Source organism: Rhinoraja longicauda, chromosome 1 (genome assembly GCF_053455715.1).
Source record: "Rhinoraja longicauda isolate Sanriku21f chromosome 1, sRhiLon1.1, whole genome shotgun sequence".
Lineage (NCBI taxonomy): Eukaryota > Metazoa > Chordata > Chondrichthyes > Rajiformes > Arhynchobatidae > Rhinoraja > Rhinoraja longicauda.
In genome coordinates this window covers 128,283,716-128,307,789 of record NC_135953.1, presented here as the reverse complement: position 1 = coordinate 128,307,789, position 24,074 = coordinate 128,283,716, and the positions used below count along the sequence as shown (strand labels likewise).

The window sequence follows — 24,074 nt, the reverse complement described above, 5'->3', positions numbered from 1 at the left end:
AAATAAGGCTGCAACGTAGCAAAATGTGGAAAAAGTGAAGGGGTCTGAATACTTTCTGAATTCACTGTACATCTATACACAAACATACACACAAACACACACACACACGCACACACACACACACACACACACACACACACACACACACACACACACACACACAATTGGCTCAACATAGATACTCTTGTCAAACCTCACCCGTTGGCCTTCATAACGAGAGGATTTAAGTCTAGGACTAAAGAGGTCCTTCTGCAGTTGTACAGAGCCCTGGTGAGACCACATCTGAAGTATCGTGTGCAGTTTTGGTCTCCTAATTTGAGGAAGAACATACTTGCTATTGAGGGAGTTAATACGTTAATCCCCGGGATGGCGGAACTATCATGTGAGGAAAGATTGGAAATACTGGGCTTGTATTCACTGGAATTTAGAAGGATGAGAGGGCATCTTATAGAAACATATAAAATTATAAAAGGAATGGACAATCTAGATGCAGGAAAAGTGTTCCCATTGTTCGGGGGAGTCCAGAACCAAGGGCCACAGTCGAAGAATAAACGGGAGGCCATTTAACACTGAGATGAGAAGAAAAAAAATTCACCCAGAGAGTTGTAAATTTGTGGAATTCTCTGCCACAGAAGCCCTGATCACAATGAATGGCGGTACTGGCTCGAAGGGCCAAATGGCCTCCTCCTGCACCTCTGTTCGATGTTTCTGTTTCTATGTTTCTATGTTTCTATGTCATTGACGTCTCGCTGCTTTAGTTTTCTATCTCCATGAATCTCCATGAATTGGCATAGTCTCCATTCATGTCCCATCCTCCCACGGGTACTCAGGTAACCCAGGTCACCCCCCCCCCCCCCCCCCATCACCTCTGGTTACATCAGCCCTTGTTTCCTGCCATGCTATCTGCTTTCCACCTCCCAATCACCAATCCCATTCAAGTCCCTGGCACCTGGCTATCAGTGCATATCTGGCTCAGTTTGTGGCCGGCCCATTTCCAGCCATGCTTCCATCACGACTGTCCCCATTCGACACTGCAGTCTTGTCACATGCTTGGCCCAGTCCCCTGCTTACATTTTCCATTGGTAAATATTTGAGCTAAGATAAACATGGCTATCTAGTGGCAGCCATCTTTAAAGCACCATGCTTTATACATCAAGCTTGGATGCTGATTGTTCATCAACGCATTGTGCTTCCTACCTTTGACAGAATCAACTGCTGACTGCATAGAGAGTTGTATCTAGCATAACGTCATTCCTTAATCGTTTCCCTGGTATTTGGATGGAAAATTGCCTTTGGTGTTGGCTTTAAGGACATCTGAAACAGGTTTTGCTCTCATGTCATTTTGAGATCTGTAAGGGGTTTCTGCGCCGAGCTTTCGCCCGACCTAAGGTCCCCGTGCCTTGCTCTGATCCCTTGACCAGGCCGTGCACACTGGTTCCCCGTGAGTGGTTCGACCCACTCACCCCTTACGGTTCTAGACACTGGGCTTAGATGCAGGAGCTCTTATAGTATAGAAAAAATTCAACCAGACCAGATTTTAAAATCAGGGTTTAAATGAAAAAGGCTTTTATTCAGCACTTGGGACTATTGTCCATGAATACTTATACAGTTCTATAATACATGTCTATGAAACACATACCGAATCACACGAATACTTATAACTATGAATCATAAAACACACACAGTTCTATAAGACATATACACGAATACCTTTTACTTATGAATTCTTAAACACAGTTCTGCAAGACACATACACGACTGTAAGATGGGGAACGCACGACGCATCGCAACCTTGACCAACACATATTTTAGTACACACCCAACGTTTATTCACAACCACCCTTCCCTCTACACTAAACTATGTCCAGGATATGTAGGATTTGGAATGCATGCTCACCATGGGGCTATTACTGGGGTTACTGGCTGTTCGTTTGGCAGTATTTCTCCTCGAGTTGCGTGCCTGTTCCTCTCTCTTGCATCCGTTTTTCTTGCCTGTCTTTTCTTCCTCCTGCATTCGTTTTCTTGCCTGCTTGCGTTTCTTGCAGGTTTTCTTTTTTTTTTTTTTTTTTTTTATCAAAAAATACTTTATTCAAGTAATAAATATCATTTACAAAACATCATTTTTAAACAAACCCATCCGACATTTCCGGAGGTTACATATTCAATACAGGCATTTACTTAGACATTTACATACATTTACATACATATCCCTTATTTGGAGGGGCGTCTCTCTCCACCACACCCTGCCCCCCATGTCCAGCAGCGGAAGGACCCTAGACTGTGGTCCTCCCCCACAGGGCCTTGGCGTTGGCTGCACCGAGCTTCAGAGCGTCCCTCAGCACGTACTCCTGCAGTCTGCAGTGGGCCAGTCGGCAACATTCCTTGACGGACAGCTCGCTCCGCTGGGAGGTCAACAAGGATCGGGCAGACCAAAGAGCGTCTTTCACCGAGTTGATGACCTTCCAGCAGCACTCGATGTCAGTCTCGGAATGCGTCCCTGGGAACAGTCCGTAGAGCACAGAGTCCTCTGTGACGGAGCTGCTCGGAATGAATCGTGACAGGGACCCCTGCAGACCTCTCCAGACTCTCCTGGCAAATCCACACTCTTTGAAGAGGTGGGCCACCGTTTCCTCTCCGTAGCAGCCGTCCCGAGGGCAGCATGCGCTGGTAGTGAGGTTCCGGCGGTGCAGGAAGGATCTGACTGGGAGGGCTCCCCTCACCGCCAGCCAAGCCAGGTCTTGGTGCTTGTTGGTGAGTACTGGCGATGAGGCATTTTGCCAGACAAGCTGGGCTGTCTGTTCTGGGAACCACGCCACAGGATCCATGGAGTCATTCCCCTGCAGTGCCTGCAGGACGTTCCGTGCTGACCACTGCCCGATGGACTTGTGGTCAAAGGTGTTGGTCCGGAAGAACCTGTCCACAAACGACAGATGGTTCGGCAATGTCCAGCTGACTGGCACATTGCGTGGCATCTGCGCCAGGCCCATCCTTCGCAACACCGGGGACAGGTAGAACCTCAGCAGGTAGTGGCATTTGGTGCCCACGTGCTTTGGCTCTATGCTCCGCCTGATGCAGCCACACACGAAAGTGGCCATCAGAATGAGGGCGACGTTGGGCACGTCTTTACCCCCGTTGTCTGCCGACTTGTGCATTGTGGCTCGTCGCACCCGGTCCATCGCCGACCCCCAGATGAAACGGAAGACGGCCCGGGTGATCCCCGTGGCGTAGGAGGGAGGGACGGGCCACACTTGCGCCAAGTACAGCAGCCCCGAGAGCACCTCACACCTGATGACCAGGTTTTTCCCCGTGATGGAGAGGGAGCGCTGCTTCCACAGCTCCAGCTTCTTCCCCACCTTGGCTATCCACTCCAGCCAATTTTTGTTACATGCCTCAGCCTTCCCGAACCAGATTCCCAGCACCTTCAGGAAGTCAGGCTTGATGGTGAAGGGGATGGAAGATCGGTCGGGCCAGTTGCCAAAGAGCATGGCCTCGCTCTTCCTGCGGTTTACCCTGGCCCCCGTGGCCAACTCAAACTGGTCGCAGACGCTGATCAGTCTGCGGACCGACCCTGGATCCGAGCAGAAGACGGCGACATCGTCCATGTACAGGGAGGCCTTGACCTGAGTGCCCCCACTGCCTGGCAATGTCACTCCTCTTATGCTCGCATCCTTCCTGATGGATTCGGCAAAGGGTTCAATGCAACAGACGAACAAGACAGGGGAAAGAGGGCAACCCTGCCTGACTCCAGACCTGACGGGGAAGCTGTCTGATTCCCACCCATTAATTTGGACTGCACTACAGATATCAGAGTAGAGCAGTTGTATCCACTTCCTGATTCCCTCCCCAAAGCCCATTTTGGAGAGCACGTCCCTCATGTACGTGTGCGATATCCTGTCGAAGGCCTTCTCCTGGTCCAAGCTGACCAGGCAGGCATCCACCCGTCTGTCCTGCACGTAGGCAATGGTATCTCTCAGCAGCACCAGGCTGTCTGAGATTTTCCTGCCAGGTACAGCACAGGTTTGGTCCGGGTGGATCACCTGTCCCAGAGCAGACTTGACCCGGTTGGCGATGGCCTTAGACAGGATCTTGTAGTCTACATTCAACAATGTGATGGGTCTCCAATTCCTTAAGTCATTCATCTCCCCCTTCTGCTTGTAGATCAGGGTGATGTTGCCTTTCCTCATAGAGTCTGACATGCTGCCTGCTAGAAGTATATCGTTGTACACTTCCAGCAGGTCCGGGCCCACCCAGTCCCACAGAGCCGAGTACAACTCTGCCGGTAAGCCATCGCCTCCGGGAGTTTTACTCGAGTCAAAGGAACGGATGGAGCCAGTCAGCTCCTCCAGGGTCAGTGGTTGGTCCAGACTCTCCCGCTTGCTGTCGTCCAAGACTTCCGTGATGGAGGACAGGAAGTTCTGGGAGGCGGTGCTGTCTGTGGTCTTTACATCGTACAGCAGGTTTTCTTCTAGCTTCAGCTTCTTCTTCCAGTATTTCTTCTTGAGTTTAAAACCCAAAAGTAGTGGCCAGTTATACTGTTTCTGACCCGTCCTATCTCCCGCCAGATCTTGGAATCTCTTTGTTCAAAAAGATATGTATGAGGTTTTCTTCTGATCTGCCTTATGGTCGGGGATACCGGGGATGGCCAGACGGTGTAAATTGGGATTTCATTGTGAGGTGATGGGTGTTAACTGGTTTCCCATCACCTACCAGGTAGTTTTCTATGGGCTATTGTGCCCCCTCACTGAGATGAACTGTTTAGGTCGGCTTGGGGCATTGTGAGTATGCTGATGTCAGCGCCCCAGTGTCTGGACTCCGACCTGGTTTCGTAGGTTTCTGCATGGCCAATACCCATCCTTTGTTCTGGCCGTAGCTTTGCAGAAACCTAGAGACTGGGTTGTAAGGTTTTTACTTTTTGTGGCTGGTCACGAGGTCCTGCGGCCATTTTAGGACCCACGGATTGTGACATCCTTTGTTAATCTGACCGCAGCCTTTCTCCGCTATCAGCCCCAGTCTCTCGTTTAAAATGTCCAAACTGCAGCTCTTTGGTATTGTGTTGCTTTCCAAATGAGGGAAAACTTCTCAAATCGTACAGATCCTAATTACATGATTGGGAAATAGAGAAAAATTGGCTCACTTCCCCATGTGAATATTGTACACGATAAAGCACATGTGGTGAATGATAGAAAATAATTAACGAAGATAAAAATCTAAGGCATTATAATAGGCATTAACTATTCATTCAAAATCTTTAATAAAATTGTCGGTTGAAAAAAAAGAGAAATCGAAGTGGGGTTAATGTTTGCCACTTTTGCCAGCTTTTCCAAATTTATAATAGTGAAATAACTTTTGACCAAGAATAAATGCAGACAAGTTTTATTAACTTAGTTGTGTCTTCGATTGCTTTACATAAATCAATTTATTTAAATGTGTCTTTACTCATCGAAATATAATAATAATAAATCTATGTAAATGCTTAAATATACCACAGATGGTGGACATTTGAAGTAAGAAAACAAAGTGCAAAAAATGCAGTTTTTGTTCATCTGTCCGCAGATGGACCTATGAATATCTTCAGTATTTTCTTTTAATCCTTTAAGCAGATGATAGTCTGTTTTGGTGATAGGTAGATGTTCAATTTTTCAGATTATTTCAGTCATGGTTCCAATAGACTGGTATTTGGCGCTTCCTGAAGTAACAAAAACTTTAGAGAGACACAAAATGCTGGAGTAACTCAGCGGGACAGGCAGCACCCATTCATTCTCTCCGGAGATGCTGCCTGTCCCGCTGAGTTACTCCAGCATTTTGTGTCTGTCTTCGGTGTAAACCAACATCAGCAGTTCCTTCCTAACAAAAACCTTAAATATGTGTGCATTTCTCTTTCTGATTCTTCATTGTTATGTTTCATTGTTTTATCGATGCTGCTTTTTGGATGAATGCAATGTCCAGAAATCACACATCATTTCTGAACTAGCTGTAAAACAACATTTATTCTTCTCCTGGGGAACACTGTTCATTTTTTTAAATTGGCATGGACCGTTTCCTTTTTTGCAATGACGTTGAATGGCATGGTTGCTGTAGATACAAAACATGCAAACCCACGTATTTAACATTTAAGTATCTTCAAACATAAGAACACATTTCATTTTCTCTCCTTTACTTTCAATAGTTGACCTGTCTGCCCTACATTATTGTGAAGTATTACTCCATTCCAGATGGCTCATGAGCCAGTTTATTCAAATTTAAAGGGGCCAATCTAAAATCAAAATGTATCTAATTTCCTGTGACAAGGGATGGGTACACCAGACGATTCTTACAACAACTGTGTTCGCTGGATCCTTTAAAGCACAGGCTTGACCCGACAATTTATGCCTATATTACCTCAAGTGGGAAGCTATTTGTGTTAAGTCAAAGTGAGCTGGCCAAAAGGAAACAGGGAGAATGATTGGGAGACAATGAAGAGCAGAGAAGGGAATTGAAAAATGACATATCGTGTGAAAAATACACGGAAATATGAGAATGGCAGAAATATGAGAAAGAATGGCAGAGACAAAATACAGTCTGAAGAAGGGTCTCGACCCGAAACGTCACCCATTCCTTCTCTCCCGAGATGCTGCCTGATCTGCTGAGTTACTCCAGCATTTTGTGAATAAAACAAAAGACTTGATTTCTGATAATAGATTCTTGAAAAAAATCTATGAAAGAAATAAATCACCTGAAGGTGTATTATTTTTATGAAGATATTTCTGCAGTTCAACATTGTATTTTTAGACAATTAATAAATTTACTAACATGTTCAGTATTTTGACTTGAACGCTAATACAAGAGGTTGTCCTCAATCCAATTGCCTGTATATCTGTAACCTGACAATTTGAGTAACATGGAAGGGCTGGTGACAGCCGCTTCACCTATACAGATTACTCCTCAGATTATAGGGTTTTAATATAATAATCTTCACAAATAGTACTTCTCCTGTTGCTTGAACATTTGAAAGAAGTTGATAAGGTGATCGGTATAACAAGATCATCTATAGTAAAAACTTACTTTTCCTTTATGCAACTTCAATAGAGAAAACCTACCTCTTCTGCCTGTGACTCCAGAGCATAATTGATATTGAGAACTTTCATCAACTGTAAAGAGCTTATGCAATTACTTTTTTTTCAGGAAAATAATCAATAAGCAAATAAAAGAGCTGGTAGTGATGGATTAGATCAAGTTTTGAAATGGGAAACAATTATACATTTTTTCTCATATCTGCTTTTGTTTTTACAGCCTAAATTGAATAGGAACACGCTTCTGAAGGCAACTACATTCAAAACGGTAATACTATTGCATTAAAGTGGATTTATTTGCTATATTTAGGTCGCATAGTGAGAGCTGTCACTTATTCCTGGCAAGTTCAGACTACGCTTTAAACCATTTTCCATAAGAAAATTGACACAATCTATCATAAATTTTGCTAGAGTTTCAGCTGGCATGTAATAAATCAATAGCAACATTTAATCCTTGGCAGTTTTCCCTTCTCTTTATTAACCTTAAGGACAAATCTGCTGTGCATTCCTACCTCTTTTCCCTTGTTAGATCAAGTATTTCTGAGGTGAAAAGTCCAAATGAGGTTTTGAAACACACTATCCAAGTTAAGGGCTTTGAACAGATTGGCATAAACCTTGGACAGAGTGCAGTTGAAATATAATGCAGCTGTTTATGTTATCTGAGATATTTTTAAAATGTTCTATCTGTCCACATATATACAGGTATTTGTGTCTGCATGTGTGAATATATGTGCTCAAGTATTTTTATTTGATAACTTCTAAGTCCCAAATGATACATATAAAATTGGCCTAGTTAAATAGACGAGAAACTGTGTCTGTTTGTTATCTTTGATTATGTGCAATACTGATTAGAATAGCAAGAAAAAACATTTGGGCAGTGATCTTGCCAAAAGACAGTCTTGTGAAATAAGATGACATAATCCATCACTTGCACATACTACTTCAAATGTACTTAAAAGGAAAGCAGAAAATATTCTGCATTAATATTTCAAAATGCCCTCCCAAATATCCTTCAACCATGCAACTAACAAGCACATAAAATTACTCAAGCTGTATGGAATTTTAGAATAATAGACGTTTAAAAAAATGCGTAAAACCTGAAACTTCTGTAAGTGCTTTTATCTCCGAGAAACCACAAGTCTGTCATAATTATAACAGTATTTTCTGGGGTCAAGTTGTACTAAGATTACAAAAACATCTGTGTAATCTTCTGAAGGCTGCAAAAACATTTTGTTTAAATTCTTTTATAGAAATCTCAGAATCAAAAAAACATTCAGGTGGACCAGTTGAAAACATTTTGGGCTTAGATATATGTTTCATTGCAAATGGATAAAAATAGATGAGTCGACATAGCACACGAGCATCTGAGATTTTGAATGTTGTTTACTGCATAAATCCTGGCAAATCATACATGCATAATGTGGAGCCTGAGAGTAGCCAAGAGTTGAGCTTTGGGCCATCTTTACAACCAAGCTATTTATTGTAAGTGCCAACTATCAGGCCAATTACCTTGCCAATGACAACTCAATGGTAAGTCCTGGGAGAAGAATTAGTGTTACTAAATGGGTGATCTCACCATTGTTCGAATCAGTGGAGCGCTTTTGCTGGCAACAGGAAAAAGTGCTGAAGGATTATCAGCACGTCTGACTCTTGCTTGGCTGATTGTAAATAAATTGTGCAGAAGAATACTTCAACTACCCTTGTTATAAATCAATGGAAGGAGCCTAACATCTCTCATTGGTGGCTGCCAGACTTGGCTACTAATAGATTCACTGATCATTCTAGCTACGTGAACACTTGCATAAACAGGTCAGAACCCCAATTGATTTACTCAGCATGGATGAAAACAAAAACGGTGTTCTCCAATTTTTGCTCCAACGTGAGCAATGAAAGGAATTCCCATTTTCTCCTATCATATCATATCATATATATACAGCCGGAAACAGGCCTTTTCGGCCCTCCAAGTCCGTGCCGCCCAGTGATCCCCGTACATTAACACTATCCTACACCCACTAGGGACAATTTTTTACATTTACCCAGCCAATTAACCTACATACCTGTACGTCTTTGGAGTGTGGGAGGAAACCGAAGATCTCGGAGTAAACCCACGCAGGTCACGGGGAGAACGTACAAACTCCTTACAGTGCAGCACCCGTAGTCAGGATCGAACCTGAGTCTCCGGCGCTGCATTCGCTGTAAAGCAGCAACTCTACCGCTGCGCTACCGTGCCGCCTGTTCCACATAATTCCATACAAAACGTTAAGGAACATGAAACACATAGTTGGTTAACAATGAGCTGGGCACAAGGGTTTGCAGGATTTTTCAAAGTTCTGCCTTTGATTGCTGATCTCATCAGCAAATATTTAAAAGCTGTTCACCCCTCACACTTTGGAGAGCTAGAATTGTGATAAGTACAGGTTTAGGAGGTGCTGTCCAAGTAGCCTGGATGAGAAAATACTGCAATTAATTTGTCGATGGCACACACTACAACCACAGTGTGACTGTAGTCCCTTTTCTGTAAATTTTTTCCTGTTGCCAGCAAAAGTGCTCCACTGATTCGAACAATGGTGAGATCACCCATTTAGTAACACTAATTCTTCTCCCAGGACTTACCATTGAGTTGTCATTGGCAAGGTAATTGGCCTGATAGTTGGCACTTACAATAAATAGCTTGGTTGTAAAGATGGCCCAACCACAGTGTGACTGTAGTTGTGGGAATAACAGCGGGTAATCTCTGGGAGACCGATCAAACAGGCTGCTCTGTCATGGATATGGCTGGGGTTTTTTTAGTAGTATTGGTGCTGTAGTTACCTAAACAAATGGAAAATTTTATAGCATGCTTCTTACTTTTGCCTTGGACATGATGTAAAAGGTTTGAAATGTTGTGAGTACAATCACCTCCTCATGAAATGCAGCATCTGCTTGCAAAGTCGCATTATGTGTATCATTAGTCCAGCTCAGGTCAAGAATGTTTTATTGGCGTATGTCCTGAAACGGAACAATGAAATTCTTACTTGCAGCGGCATAACAGATATGTAAACATAGCAATGAAATATTTATTTATTTCTCCTTCATGCTCTTCTAAAGCCTGGCAACTCAACCTCTCCTCTGATGTCAAATCCACCATTTCCTGGATGCAATTTAGTCATTCCTCACCGCAGTCCCTCAGTAGGAACAGGAGTGGGCTATTCTAATTTGCCTTTCTGTATCAAGTCCCTGTCTCTTTTGAAATTGCTCCCAATCCTCAGGCATATAGCAATTTCAGGCACTTCTAGAAGACTCTTCCTTGAATTTCATGACATCTGTTCAATTCTACTGTTAGTCAGAACCTTAATCAGTTAAGTAGTCAGTTAGTTAGTCAGTTAGATAGTCAGTTAGCTAGTTAGTTAGTTAGTTGGTTAGTTAATTAGTTAGTCAGCCGGTTAGCCGGTTAGCCGGTTAGCTGGTTAGTTAGTTAGTTAGTTAGTTAGTCAGTCAGTCAGTCAGTCAGTCAGTCAGTCAGTCGGTCAGTCAATCGGTCGGTCAGTCAATCGGTCGGTCGGTTGGTCGGTTGGTTGGTTGGTTGGTTGGTTGGTTGGTTGGTTGGTTAAATTTACTGTCATGTGTACCGAGGTACAGTGAAAAGCTATTTTGTTGCATGCTATCCAGTCAGCAGCAAGACAATACATCAAACCATTGACAGTGTACAGATAAACGATAAGAGAATAACGTTTAGTGCAAGGTAAAGCCTGTAAAGTCCGATCAAAGATAGTCTGAGGGTCCCCGATGAAGTCGATTGTAGTTCAAGACTGCTCTCTGGTTGCGGTAGGATAGTTCAGTTGCCTGATAACAGCTGGGAAGAAACTGTCCCTGAATCTGGAGGTCTGCCTTTTTCCAATGGGAGAGGTGAGAAGATGGAGTGGCCAGGGTATGACTTGTCCTTGATTATGCTGCTGGCCTGGTCAAGGCAGCGTGAGGTGTAATGGAGTCAATAGAAGGAGGCTGGTTTGTGTGATGGTCTGGGCCGCATCCACAATTCTCTGCCATTTCTTGCGGTCGTGGGTGGAGCTGTTCCCAAAGCAGGCTGTGATGCATCCCAATAAAATGCTTTCTAAGGCACATCTGTAAAGGTTGGTGAGGACAGGCCGAACTCCCTAAGCCTTCTAAGGAAGTAGAGACATTTGTGCACTTTCTTGGTCGTTGCTTCAATATGGGTGGTCCAGAAGAAGTCATTGCTGATATTAACGCTTTGAGGAATTTGAAGTTTTCAATCATCTCAACCTCACCGCCATCAATGCAAACTGGAGCATGTGTATCGCTTTTCTTCCTGAAGTCAATCACTATCTTCTTTGTCTTGCTGTCATTGCGAGAAAGGTTGTTGTCTCCACGCCAGGCCACAAGGTTTTCAATCTCCTTCCTGTACTCCATCTCATCGCTATTTGATATCCGGCCCACAATGGTGGTGTGGTGACCTTAAGTGGTTGGATACAAGATACGAGATACAAGATAACAAATATGGAGGGATAAGGGCCTCAGGAAGTTAATGTTCTGTGAGAGCACCATGCCACTAACCTGGATTACTATTTAAATCACTGGCAGATAAAGACCTGTGGAAGAACATTAACTAAATGGAAAGAAGGCCCTTGGAGAGCATCTAAATACAAGGGAGATAAGGACGTAGGAGAGAAGATTAACTGGTGGGAAATAAGAAACTGTGCAAGGACCTGAACTACTGGCTGTCTTGTGTCCTTGGAATGATGGAAGATTTCAGTAAGGAGATCAAAACTGCACACAATACACTGGATGCGGACTTGACAACACCCGACACAATTGTTTACAAGAATGATCCCAGGAATGAGTAGGTTAACCTATGATGAGCATTTGTCAGCACTGGGCCTGTACTCGCTGCAGTTTAGAAGAATGCGGGAGGACTTCATTGAAACATACAGAACAGTGAAAGGCTTGGATAGAGTGGATGTAGAGAGGACTAGAAGTAATTGCCTCAGAATTAAAGGACGTTCTTTTAGGAAGGAGATGAGGAGAAATTTATTTGGTGAATCTGTGGAATTCTTTGCCACAGAAGGCTGTGGAGGTCAAGTCAGTGGATATTTTTAAGGCAGAGATAAATAGATTCTTGATTAGTACAGGTGTCAGAGGTTATGGGGAGAAGGCAGGAGAATGGGGTTAGGAGAGATAGATCAGCCACGATTGAAAGGCGGAGTAGACTTGATGGCCTATTGTACTCCTATTCCTTATGACCTTATGACCTTAATTGCAGATAGATATTTTACCTCCTGATTCCAAATTCTCATAATAAAGGTCAACGTCCCATTTGGCTCTCTAAGTGCCTGCTTCACCTATATGTAGACTTTCAGTGAGTTGCGTATGAGGACAACTTTGAATATTCACACCGCCTGTCATCTCAGCTTTTAAAAAACATTCTTGTTTACTCTTTTCTGCACCAAAGTGAGTAGTTTAGTTTAGATATACAGTGCAGAAACAGGCCATGCAGCCCACTGAGTCCACGCCGACCAGTGGTCCTCGTTACGCTAGCATTTATAAATTTTAACAAAGCCAATTAACCTACAAACCTGTACGTCTTTGGAGTGTGGGAGGAAACCGGAGCACCCTGGGAAAACCCAAGCGGTCACAGGGAGAATGTACAAACTCTGTACAGACAACACCCATAGTCAGGATTGAACCCGGGTCTCTGGCGCTGCAAGATGGCACCTCTACCGCTGCGCCACCGTGCCACCCCTACCATGCCATAACATTTTTTCACTTTATATTCCAGCTGCCATGGCTTGCTTGCTCACTCACCTTGGCCGTATCTCCTTCAAATGACAACTTGCTTTCATACTCATAACCCCATCTAATTTAGTATCATCACCAAATTTGAAGCTATCACGTTTTGTCCCCTGAGTCAAATTGGTGTTAGAGATTACAAAGTGCTGGGTTGCAAGCATCAATACTTGCATTACCTCACTCATCACATCCGGACAGGTCAGTCACACTCAGTACTTTCTGTCTGTTGGCCAATGTTTTGTCGGTGTGGACCCGGCGGGCTGAAGGGCCTGTTTCCGTGCTGTATCTCTAAACTAACAGATTAACTGATGGGAAATAAATAAACTGGGAAAATGGCTGAACTGTTGGCAGGCTTGTAACCTTGGAATGAGGGAAGATTTGAGAGTTAATCTTAACATCTCAAATGTAAGTAAATCAGAGAATATCTTGACACAATAGAGATAAACTCCAGGGAAAGGAGCTTAACAGGTGGGAAATAAGGACCTTGAAAAGAGCGTTAACTGGTGGGAAGTTAGAATTAGGAATGGACCACAACGTATTGATAAGAACATGGGAGAGGACAATAACTGTTGGAAGGTAAGGGCCTGGGAGAAGATAATAACCTCTAGGGTATGTGCAGCTTGGAGAGGATTATAACTGTCAGGAGATAAGGACCTGGGTTAAACCAGTAATTGCAAGGAGATGAAGTCCTGGAAGAGGACAGTCGTATCATACGATATGATACGATATGATACAATAGATCTTTATTTATCCCAGGAGGGAAATTGGTCTGCCAACTGCCATAAAATGCAACAAAATACATGAAACATGAAATTAAAGTGACAGGTGGAAAGTCTAGGATTGGGTTTGTGCAAGGATTGGAGAGGGGGTGGGGGAGGGGGCGGGGGTGAAGGGGTGTCACTCTACCCCATGACAGAAGGGAGAGGAGTTTACAGTTTGATAGCCACAGGGAAAAAAGATCTCCTGTGGCATTCTGTGCTGCATCTTGGTGGAACCAGTCTGTTGCTGAAGGTACTCCTCAGGTTGACCAGTGGGTCACTAGAATATAAAGATAATCACTAGAATATAAAGATCGGGACATGGCGTTGCATTTTGGAACACTAGGATCCAGCAATAGGACCTTAATGAGTCCAGATGATGTTGCAGATGATACAAAGCTGGGTGGTAGTGTGAACTGTGAGGAAGATGCTATGAGGTTGCAGGGTGACTTGGACAGGTTGTGTGAGTGGGCAGATGCATGGCAGATGCAGTTTAATGTGGATAAGTGTGAGGTTATCCACTTTGGTGGTAAGAATAGGAAGACAGAGTATTATGTGAATGGTGTCATGTTAGGAATGGTGTCATGTTAGGAACGAGATCTGGGTGTCCTAGTGCATCAGTCACTGAAAGGAAGCATGGAGGTACAGCAGGCAGTGAAGAAAGCCAATGGAATGTTGGCCTTCATAACAAGAGGAGTTGAGGAAGGATATTCTTGCTATTGAGGGCGTGCAGCGTAGGTTTACTAGGTTAATTCCCGGAATGGCGGGACTGTCATACGTTGAAAGACTGGAGCGACTAGGCTTGTATACACTGGAATTTAGAAGGATGAGAGGAGATTTTATCGAAACGTATAAGATTAGTAAGGGGTTGAACACGTTAGAGGCAGGAAACATGTTCCCAATGTTGGGGGAGTCGAGAACAAGGGGCCACAGTTTAAGAATAAGGGGTAGGCCATTTAGAACTGAGATGAGGAAAAACTTTTTCAGTCAGAGAATTGTGAATCTGTGGAATTCTCTGCCTCAGAAGGCAGTGGAGGCCAATTCTCTGAATGCATTCTCGAGAGAGCTAGATAGAGCTCTTAAGGATAGCGGAGTCAGGGGGTATGGGGAGAAGGCAGGAACGGGGGTGCTGATTGAGAATGATCAGCCATGATCACATTGAATGGCGGTGCTGGCTCGAAGGGCCGAATGGTCTCCTCCTGCACCTATTGTCTATTGTCTATTGTCTATTGAGTGAGATAGAAGGCCCTGGGAGCGGATATTATCTCGTCGGAAAAAAGGACCCAGGAGAGTACCTTTACACAGTGAATAGAAGGAATTGGATTCTTGGTTTGAGAAAAGATCCTGGGAGAGGACATTATCATGACAGATTGGGTTTTGGAAGAGTGCTTTGTAGGCCCATTAAAACTGTGTAACCGGGAAAGGACATTAATTAGAAGGGGATAAAGGACTAGAGGAAACATTTAGTCAGGAGAAGATAATGACTTTGGAAGCTTCTTAGCAGTTAGGTTCAAGAACCAAAGGTGCATCTTAATTGGTGGGAGATGATAACGTGGGAGAAATCCTTATCTAGCAGGAGATATGGGCTAACATTGGTGGGAGATAGGATGATTAATTACTGTAAATTACGAGCTAATTGGGGGTGGGGGAAAGAACCTTATCAGGTGGGACATGAGCATTAACTTAGGGTTTGAAGCACCTGGGAGGGAATATTAATTAATGAGAGTTATGCACTTGAGAGAGCACTGGACTGGTGGGCAATAATGTTTTGTGGGAGGACCATAATTGGTGAGAGGAACACATGATGAGATCAGGGTTAGAACATTGAACAGTGGGAGGTTAGGATCTGGGTGAGAATATAACCTCCTGGGAAGTAATAACTGGGAAAATTACCATTTGAAATTTAGGGCCTGTGACTAGTGGAATAAGTAAACCTCGGGTGCAGCCTAACTGGTGTGAGGTTAGGTTCTAGAGAACTGGTGAGAGATAAGGGTCAGTGAGAGTACCTTGAGGCATAAAGAATATGAACCTAAGAAAGACTTTATACAGAGGTGGTTAGGAATTTGGATAAGGCATTAACTCATTCCATCATTCTTTGCTCTTTGAACTTTTCCGTAAACCAACACGGAACCAACAGTACTTCTATGCTTCCTGCAAATGTTGCCATTCAGTGACTCAAATTGTATATATTCTGAACTCATGGTACTGCTGTTGCTACGTCACTGTAACTCTGCATGTGTGAAGGGTTAAGTAATTGGTTTATACATCTTTGGCCATCTCGCTAAAAGAGTCTTCGCTGAACAAACAACCCCAACTTTGATACAGCCCCCAGCATAGGTTTGATAGCAGGCTGGATTTTTTTGTGTCCTGAGGGTAAATATCAGTTCCCTTCCTGACCTCCCCCAAAATAGCTTTAAATCTCTGATCAATTTAAACTGATAATCTTTGCAAATTGTGGCACTTTTACATGGCTCTGAAGTTTCATACACAAAAACATTACTTGGCACCTGGCAAAAGTATTCAAATTTTAAGAACACAGTTTACTATGAACCTGATACCATATAGCAATGAATCTTGCAAATAGTTGTGAATATTCTTTAAAAAAATTATTTTCACGTAGTTAAAATTGGTGTATTCACAAGTGGTTGTCTAGACACGACTTATAAATTCTTACTTGTGTTATAATCCGATTTAATCAAACAGAACCAGACTCCCCCTTTGACATGTTGAAGAATATTTTTGAGGGAAGGTAAATAATGAATACTGTCTAAAATACTACCCGATTACACTGGGTCATGGAAGATTTTATGTTTATGGTTATGTGAACTAGCTTGACCTTCACATTGAAAAACTGTCCCACTTTCGAACATAATTTGTAGCTGGATTGATGATTGCACCCAAAGTGAATAAAAAAGTTTGGCAAAACACAGAGGAAATTGTAAAGTTGACAGATTTTAAGAACTGGAGTTCAGAGCAATCTCTTGTTTATTGGATTGTAACTCAATTCTTCTATTTCCTTTATTGTACAGGTACAAATATACTTCAAAAACCTTCTTTTAACAATATCAGTTTAATATTACATAAATTTATGCTTCTAATCATTGTATTCCACTTGATTTTATTAACAGGCCCACTTTGAAAGCCCAACAGCACCACCACCTTCTCTATCCTTGGATAACTTAAATGAGGCTGTCTCAAGCTTTGATACAGTCGAAGAGCTGATCATGTACTTGGAACCAGAGCGATGGCAACTTGACTTGGAAGACTTGTACAAACCTACCTGGCAGATGCTCGGAAAGGCTTTTGTACATGGTAGAAAATCCAGAGGCAAGTATCTGTTTCACTTTTGTCCTGCCAACCATTAGAATTTATACCTGCATGCCAATATCTTGCGAAGCCAAGAATTGTTCTAAAAGAAATGAATTCTGATTTAAATATAATTCTAAAGTTCATAAATTCCTTAAATCAATAGAATTTTACAATTCAAAAATTCTGTGTGTGTGTCTGTAAATTGCAATGCGGCTCCAAACATGTTTTATAATGATTTATTCTGCTTGCACCTTCCGTCTAGAAAGATTTGATTAGTTGTTGAATGAGACTCATAATGAAGAATAATTGGAATTTGTTGTGCAGTTTCCTAGATGTTGCACATCAAATATGAGGTCTGTAAACAATAGATGAACAGGCGTTCATCGCAAGTACTAAACAAATAATCCAATTTGTGTGAATTGTTTCTGATGAACTGTTACAATTTTCATCAATGGTGGACCCGGCTTGGGGGGACAGCCGTGGGGGGGGGGGGAGGAAGAACAAAAGAAGACCTGGTGTAAGGGGAGCGCCGTGAGGGGGGGGGGACAAGGAAGGAGCCGGCGCAGGGGTACTTTGTAACTTTGTCAGTGCCCTTTATGTGGTGACTATTTGCATACATTGGGTATGCAAGCAAAGAATTTCACTTTGCCTTGTCACGTGTGACAATAAATTATTCCATTCCAGCACAGCAGTTAATACCCATTTTGTCAGGTGATCTACAAATCACGATGTTGATAACCGCAGAAGAATACATTATAACGTAAAGCTTAAATTATTATCAGTGAAATTGGGAATAAGTCGTTTCCATTGAAATTTACAGCAGGGAAGCAGCCTATTTGGCTGATGAAATTCATGCCAGGCAAAAAAATACTTACGCAAGATACAGGAAATAGGTAAGAATTGAATACATTTAATTATCTTTGAATTAGAATTGAATACCTTTGAATTAAATTAAAAATCCCAATCATCATTATAAATATCCATGTGTCTTTAAATAGCACAGCACAGTGATGATATCACTGTACTAATAATCTTTTGGCCATGACTAACAATGTAGATCATATTTCTGAAATTTCTAAGATTGCAGTTTAAATTCAGTTAAACAAAATTGGAAATTAAAGGTATAGAAAAGTGAGTGCGGAGGAGTTAGATTATGCAAATAACACAGTTGTTTCGCTGATGTCCTTAAGAGGAACTTGATAACCTTTCGTGATCTAGTTGCATCTGAACCCCATTGCTCATTGTAAGTCAATAAAAGATGAGCAATAGAAGAATATCTATCACTGGAATTTAGAAGGATGAGAGGGGATCTAATAGAAACATATACAATTCTTAAGGGATTGGACTGGCGAGATGCAGGAAAAATGTTCCCATGTTGGGGGAGTCTAGAACCAGGGGTCACAGTTTAAGTACAAGGGATAGGCCATTTAGGACTGAGATGAGGAAAATCTTTTTCACCCAGAGAGTTGTGAATCTGTGGAATTCTCTGCCACAAGACAGTGGAGGCCAATTCACTGGATGTTTTCAAGAGAAAGTTAGATTTAACTCTTAGGGCTAACGGAATCAATGGATATGGGAAAAAAGCAGAAATCGATTTTCGATGATCAACCATGATCAAATTGAATGGCGGTGCTGGCTCAAAGGGCTGAAAGACCTACTCCTGCACCTATTTTCTATGTTTCTATGTTTGTATATCTTCTGAGGACAATCATGGACTAAGAAAAACATAAGTGTCTCTTACCAGTAACACCCACGACCCAATAATTAACAAAATATTAAGCAAACTACTGGAGGCCAAGAATCATCTTGAATCCATAGATATACCATTTACATTACTGACAAGATTTCTGACATGCGCACATCTCAATCTAACAGGTCGGTAGCTTGTATTTACTTTGAGTCAGAAAATTGCATAATCACCCAATTAAGGTCTACATTCAATCAATTAAAAACAGGTTGCATTTTTGCATTACACTTGAGATATTGTTACAACCGTGCAGCAGTTGGGTAAAATTCCTCCAGGGCCCAACAAGTCAGAGCATCCATTTGCAAAGTTTGAACCAGATTTTAAGCAGTTTTATCAGCTGCTCAAAGCAGCAGCTTGGAAACAACAGAATGAAAATGAAGAATGTTTGAATGAGTTTTGCCATATGTCAGGGAGAGTTAAAATTACTTCATGTACAGTAGAGTCCATATATAGTCTATGTATAGCCTATGTATTGTCTTGGTTGGGGTGGCACAGTGGTGCACTAGTAGAGTTGCTGCCTTACAGCACCAGAGACCCAGGCTCGATCCTGACTGCTGGCTGCACAGAATTTGTACGTTCTCCCCATTTATGCATGGGTTTGCTCCGAAATCTCCGGTTTCCTCCCACACTCCAAAGACATACAGGCTTGTAGGTTAATTAGCTTGGTATAAGTGTAAATTGTCCCTGGTATGTAGGATACTATTAGTGTGCGGGCAACGCTGGTCGGTGCGAACTCGGTGGGCCAAAGGGCTTATTTCCGTGCTGTATCTCTAAACTAAACCAAACTAAACTATAGATTATGTTCAACTTCATAATGTGCCTAAATTTAAAAGTATCTAGCTTAAGGTTGCAATTTTACAACTTATTTTATGCTGCTTTTATATTTGTTGCATAATACTGGACAATTATTGAGTTTGGGATTTACTTCACCCAGGTGATTCAAGAGAAATTTTATTGCCAAAAATATAGTTCATCGAGATTGTAACTCAAAGACACCAGGATTCAAATAGAAGCCATAGCTAATCCATGGTTTGAAGTCCACAGGTTAGCCAGATAGGTGTGAGAAAGGATTAATTAAAAAAAAACAATAATATCTTTGTCTAGCTCGGTAAGAATTAAGGACATCCCAATTTATGACTACACTGAAAATAAAGCAGGAGAGAGTACAATCAGATATGGTATAATAATAATAATAATAACACATTTTATTTATATAGCGCTTTTCATATACTCAAAGACGCTTTACAGAGATTTTGAGAACATAGGGAAATGAATAAATAGATAAATAAGTAAATAAATAAATGAACAGAGAAAGGAGACAGAAGGTGAGGTGACCTTCAGTGGTTGAAGGCAGTACTGAACAGGTGAGACTTCAGCGATGTTTTGAATGTGGTGAGTGTGGGGGAGTCTCTAACGGTTTGGGGTAGTGAGTTCCATAGGGTGGGAGCAGCGATGGAGAAAGCCCTGTCCCCCCAGGATCTGAGTTTAGTCCGGATGTGGGGGGATAGGAGATTGGCAGCGGCAGAGCGGAGGGTGCAGGTGGGAGTGTGCCTGTGAAGGAGGTCGGTCAGGTAGGATGGGGCCAGGTTATGGAGGGCTTTGTAGGTTATGAGGAGGATTTTGTCTGGATTCTCTGGGGGATGGGGAGCCAGTGGAGTTTATAAAAGACGGGGGTGATATGGTCACGGATCGAGGTGTGTGTGAGTAGACGGGCAGCGGAGTTTTGAATGTATTGAAGTTTATTGATGATTTTTGAGGGTGCGCCATAGAGGAGGCTGTTGCAGTAGTCCAGACGGGAGGTGATGAAGGCGTGGATGAGGGTTTCTGCAGCTGTGGAGGAGAGGGATGGACGGAGACGGGCAATGTTTTTGAGGTGGAAGAAGGCTGTCTTTGTGATGTGTTTGATGTGTTTGTCGAAGGAGAGGGTTTGATCAAGGATGATTCCAAGATTCCGGATGTGAGGTGAGGTGGATACTGGGAGACCATCAATGTTGAGGATGAAGTTTTGGGTGGATTTGGTGAGCATTTTTGGACCAATGATGATGATTTCAGATTTGTTGCAATTGAGTTTGAGGAAGTTTGATTGAAGCCAAGATTTTATTTCAGTAATGCAGTTTGTCAGTGTAGAGTGTGTGGTGGAGGAGATTGACTTGGTGGAGATGAGGAGCTGGATATCATCGGCGAAGCAGTGGAAGTTGAGACCATGACGGCGGATTAATTGACCAAGGGGGAACAGGTAGAGGATGAAGAGGAGGGGGCCAAGGACTGAGCCTTGGGTGACACCTTGGGGGAGGGGAGCGGTGGGGGATTTACAGTTGTTAATGGAGATGAACTGGTGTCTGTCAGAGAGGTAAGATTTGAACCAGGATAGGGCTGTGCCGGTGATGTTAAGGGAGGTTTCAAGTCGGGTGAGGAGAATGGAGTGATTTATGGTGTCAAAGGCGGCGCTGAGGTCAAGTAGGATGAGGATGTTGAGGTTGCCAGCGTCGGAGGAGAGGAGAATGTCGTTTGTGATTTTGAGGAGCGCAGTTTCAGTACAGTGGTTTGAGCGGAATCCGGATTGGAAAGTTTCATACAGGTTATTGGTAGAGAGGTGGTATTTGAGTTGGGAAGCAACAGCACGTTCCAAAACTTTGGACAGAAAGGGTAGGTTGGAGATTGGTCTGAAGTTGTTTGGGGTGTCAGGGTTTAGACCAGGTTTTTTCAGAATGGGGGTGACAGCAGCGATTTTGAGGGATGGCGGGACGATGCCATTGGACAGGGAGGAGTTTATTGTTGCAGTGATAAGTGGAGAGAGAGCAGGAAGGCAGGCCTTGACAAAGCTGGAGGGGATGGGTCCAGAGAGCAGGTGGCAGTTTTTATTCCTGTGAAGAGGTCAGAGAGGTCGGTGGTGGAGATTGGGGAGAACTGAGGCAGGGGCTGACAGGATAAGGGGGGGCAGGTGGTTTGAGGGGGAGCAGGTGCGTTAGTGGTTAAGGTGCTGTAGATGTTGTCTATTTTGCTTTGGAAGAATGAAAGGAAAGTGGTGCATTTGTCAACTGTGAATGATTGGGAGATGGTGTCCAGGGGGCTGAGGAGTTTGTTTATTGTAGAGAAGAGTGTTTTGGGGTTTCCGGAGCCAGAGTGAATTATTTGAGAGTAGTAGGTGGAGTGGGCATGGGAGAGGGCATCTTTATAGTTCTGTATGTGGTCTTTGTAGGCTTGGGAGGGAATTGTGAGACCTGTTTTGTTGCGGAGTCTTTCAAGTTGGCGGGCATGAGTTTTCATCACGTGGAGTTCAGGGGTAAACCAGGGAGCAGAGTGGGTGAAGGAAACTGTTTTGGTTTTTATAGGTGCAAGCTGGTCGAGGCAGGAGGAGAGAGTGCGGTTGTAGTAGTCAGTGAGGTCAGAGGGGCTGTGGAGGTCAACGAAGGGAGAGGCGGACATTATTTCAGAGAGGGAGGATGAGAGCGAGGTAGGTGAAACAGAGTTCAGCTTGCGGAAGTTTATTTTGCGTTTTTGCTTTGGAGCTGGGGTGGGAATGTTGACAGACATGGTGATGGCTAAGTGATCAGAGAGGGTGGGGTCGGAGCCAGAGAGGTGATGTAGATTTAGTCCAGTGGAGCAGACAAGGTCCAGAATGTGCCCACGGTTATGGGTGGGAAAATTTACGTGTTGAGTGAGGTTAAAGCAGTTGAGTATTTCAGTGAAGTCAGCGGTTATTGTGGAGTCAGTGGAGTCCATGTGGATGTTGAAATCACCGAGGAGGAGGATTGAGGGGGAGAGAGAACAGAACTGGGTCAGAAAGTCAGAGAAGTCAGAAAGGAATGATGGGTGTGGTTTGGGAGGGCGGTAGACAACTGCCATGACTAATTTTGTGTGGCCAGAGAGTTTGAAAGCCAGGTGTTCAAATGACGGAGCAGATGAGATGGAGATGAGGTTGATCTTGAAGTCCTGTCGGTGAATTACGGCAATCCCACTACCTCGGCCCTCCGAGCGTGGTTTATTGATGTAGGAGTATCCGTTGGGTGTAGTGAGGTTGAGTGAGAGGTAATCCAGAGGTTGTTGCCAGGTTTCTGTCAGACAGAGGAAGTCCAGTTTATTTTCCAGGATGAAGTCATTCAGAATGAGGCTTTTATTGTTGAGGGACCGGATGTTGAGCAGAGTGAGCTTCACGTTGCTTTGTATGGTGTGGATGGACACGGGTGATTTAGCCAGGGCTTGTAGACAGGGGGCACGCTCGTGTGCATTGTTGTGATGATGTAATGGACGAGTGGAAGTCCGATCAGCTGACCAGAGTGTAGGGATGGAGTGACCGGTCTGGGAGTAGACAAACTTGTGACCGGAGCCTCTGTGGATGTATTTGGGTCGTCGTAGAAGTCCATGGTTGATGATGGCAGAGATGCATGGCGGAGTGGAGTGGTTGTTGAGCTGGAGCAGCCTCGCAGCGAAGTACTTCAGTGCCATGCCAGGCAGGAGCGAAGGAGCATAGAGCCCAGAGAGATCAAAAGGTCACAGCAGGCACAACAGGCTGATCCAGAGCAAGGCCTATGAGGATCGAGGAAGCTGAGCAGCCTGAGGGTTAATACGGAGCTGAGGACGTGCAGGCAGAGGAGGTAGCCAGGCAAGCAGGCAAGCAGGCAGCCAGGCAGCTGTTAGCGTTAGCGTTAGCCTTAGCGTTAGCGTTAGCGATTTGATGACGTCAGCGCTAGCTGTCAGGTAACCCACAGGGGAGCAGTCCAAGCCAGCAGATACAGGAGCACAGACAGGAGTGAGAGGTCCAAGGGTGCGGAGTCCAAGGGTGCGGAGGCAGCGGTGGAAGAGCTGGGCAGATGATACCAGGTCAAGCAGAAGGATTAGTTTAAGTAGAGGGATTTTTTCAAATCTGAGAAATCTTTTTAAAAACGGCAAAATTAATCCAAAAATAGAAGTGGTGAGAAGCGGCGAACAAACAACGCCAGCGTCCTCTCACGTCACTATGCAGAAAAATGAGCCTTTACTGATGATATAATTGTATGAGGTATGAGCCTTTACTGATGATAATCATAAACGTATGAGCCTTTACTGATGATATAATTGTGTAAAAATGAATCCTCAGTTTGCTTATAGAGTATCAAATGTTCAATTCATGAAATTTAGTTCTATTTAATTAAATGGATCTGAATTTGAGAGGGGGAGCATAATGCATGTTCCAGATGACTATCTCTCCTGAGAGTTCTGCTCCAGCATATTTTCAATTTTCACTTCAGCAGTTCATTAATAATTTGCCATGTAACTGGAGACTCTTGGTTCAAAAAATCATTTGTTAATGATTGCTGAGACATGTAAATACAAAAAAAACTGAATTGTGTTTTAGAAAGAAATGCTTTAGGGTTGGATTTCGATGCTTTTGGCCCAGGAGAAACATTTATGACAGGGCCTTAGAATGAATCATCGCCCTCTGGCTGC

The 24,074-nt window shown here is 43.4% G+C and overlaps 1 protein-coding gene across 1 annotated transcript in view; it reads left to right on the top strand.

Moving 5' to 3' along the window:
• pdgfc (platelet derived growth factor c) overlaps positions 1 to 24,074 on the top strand; it is a 247,650-nt gene that overhangs the window by 189,825 nt on the left and 33,751 nt on the right. The window contains exons 4-5 of the mRNA XM_078406472.1: positions 7,270 to 7,317; positions 16,720 to 16,918. Of these exons, the coding sequence (XP_078262598.1) occupies positions 7,270 to 7,317; positions 16,720 to 16,918 (247 nt within the window). The remainder of the gene's footprint in view (positions 1 to 7,269; positions 7,318 to 16,719; positions 16,919 to 24,074) is intronic.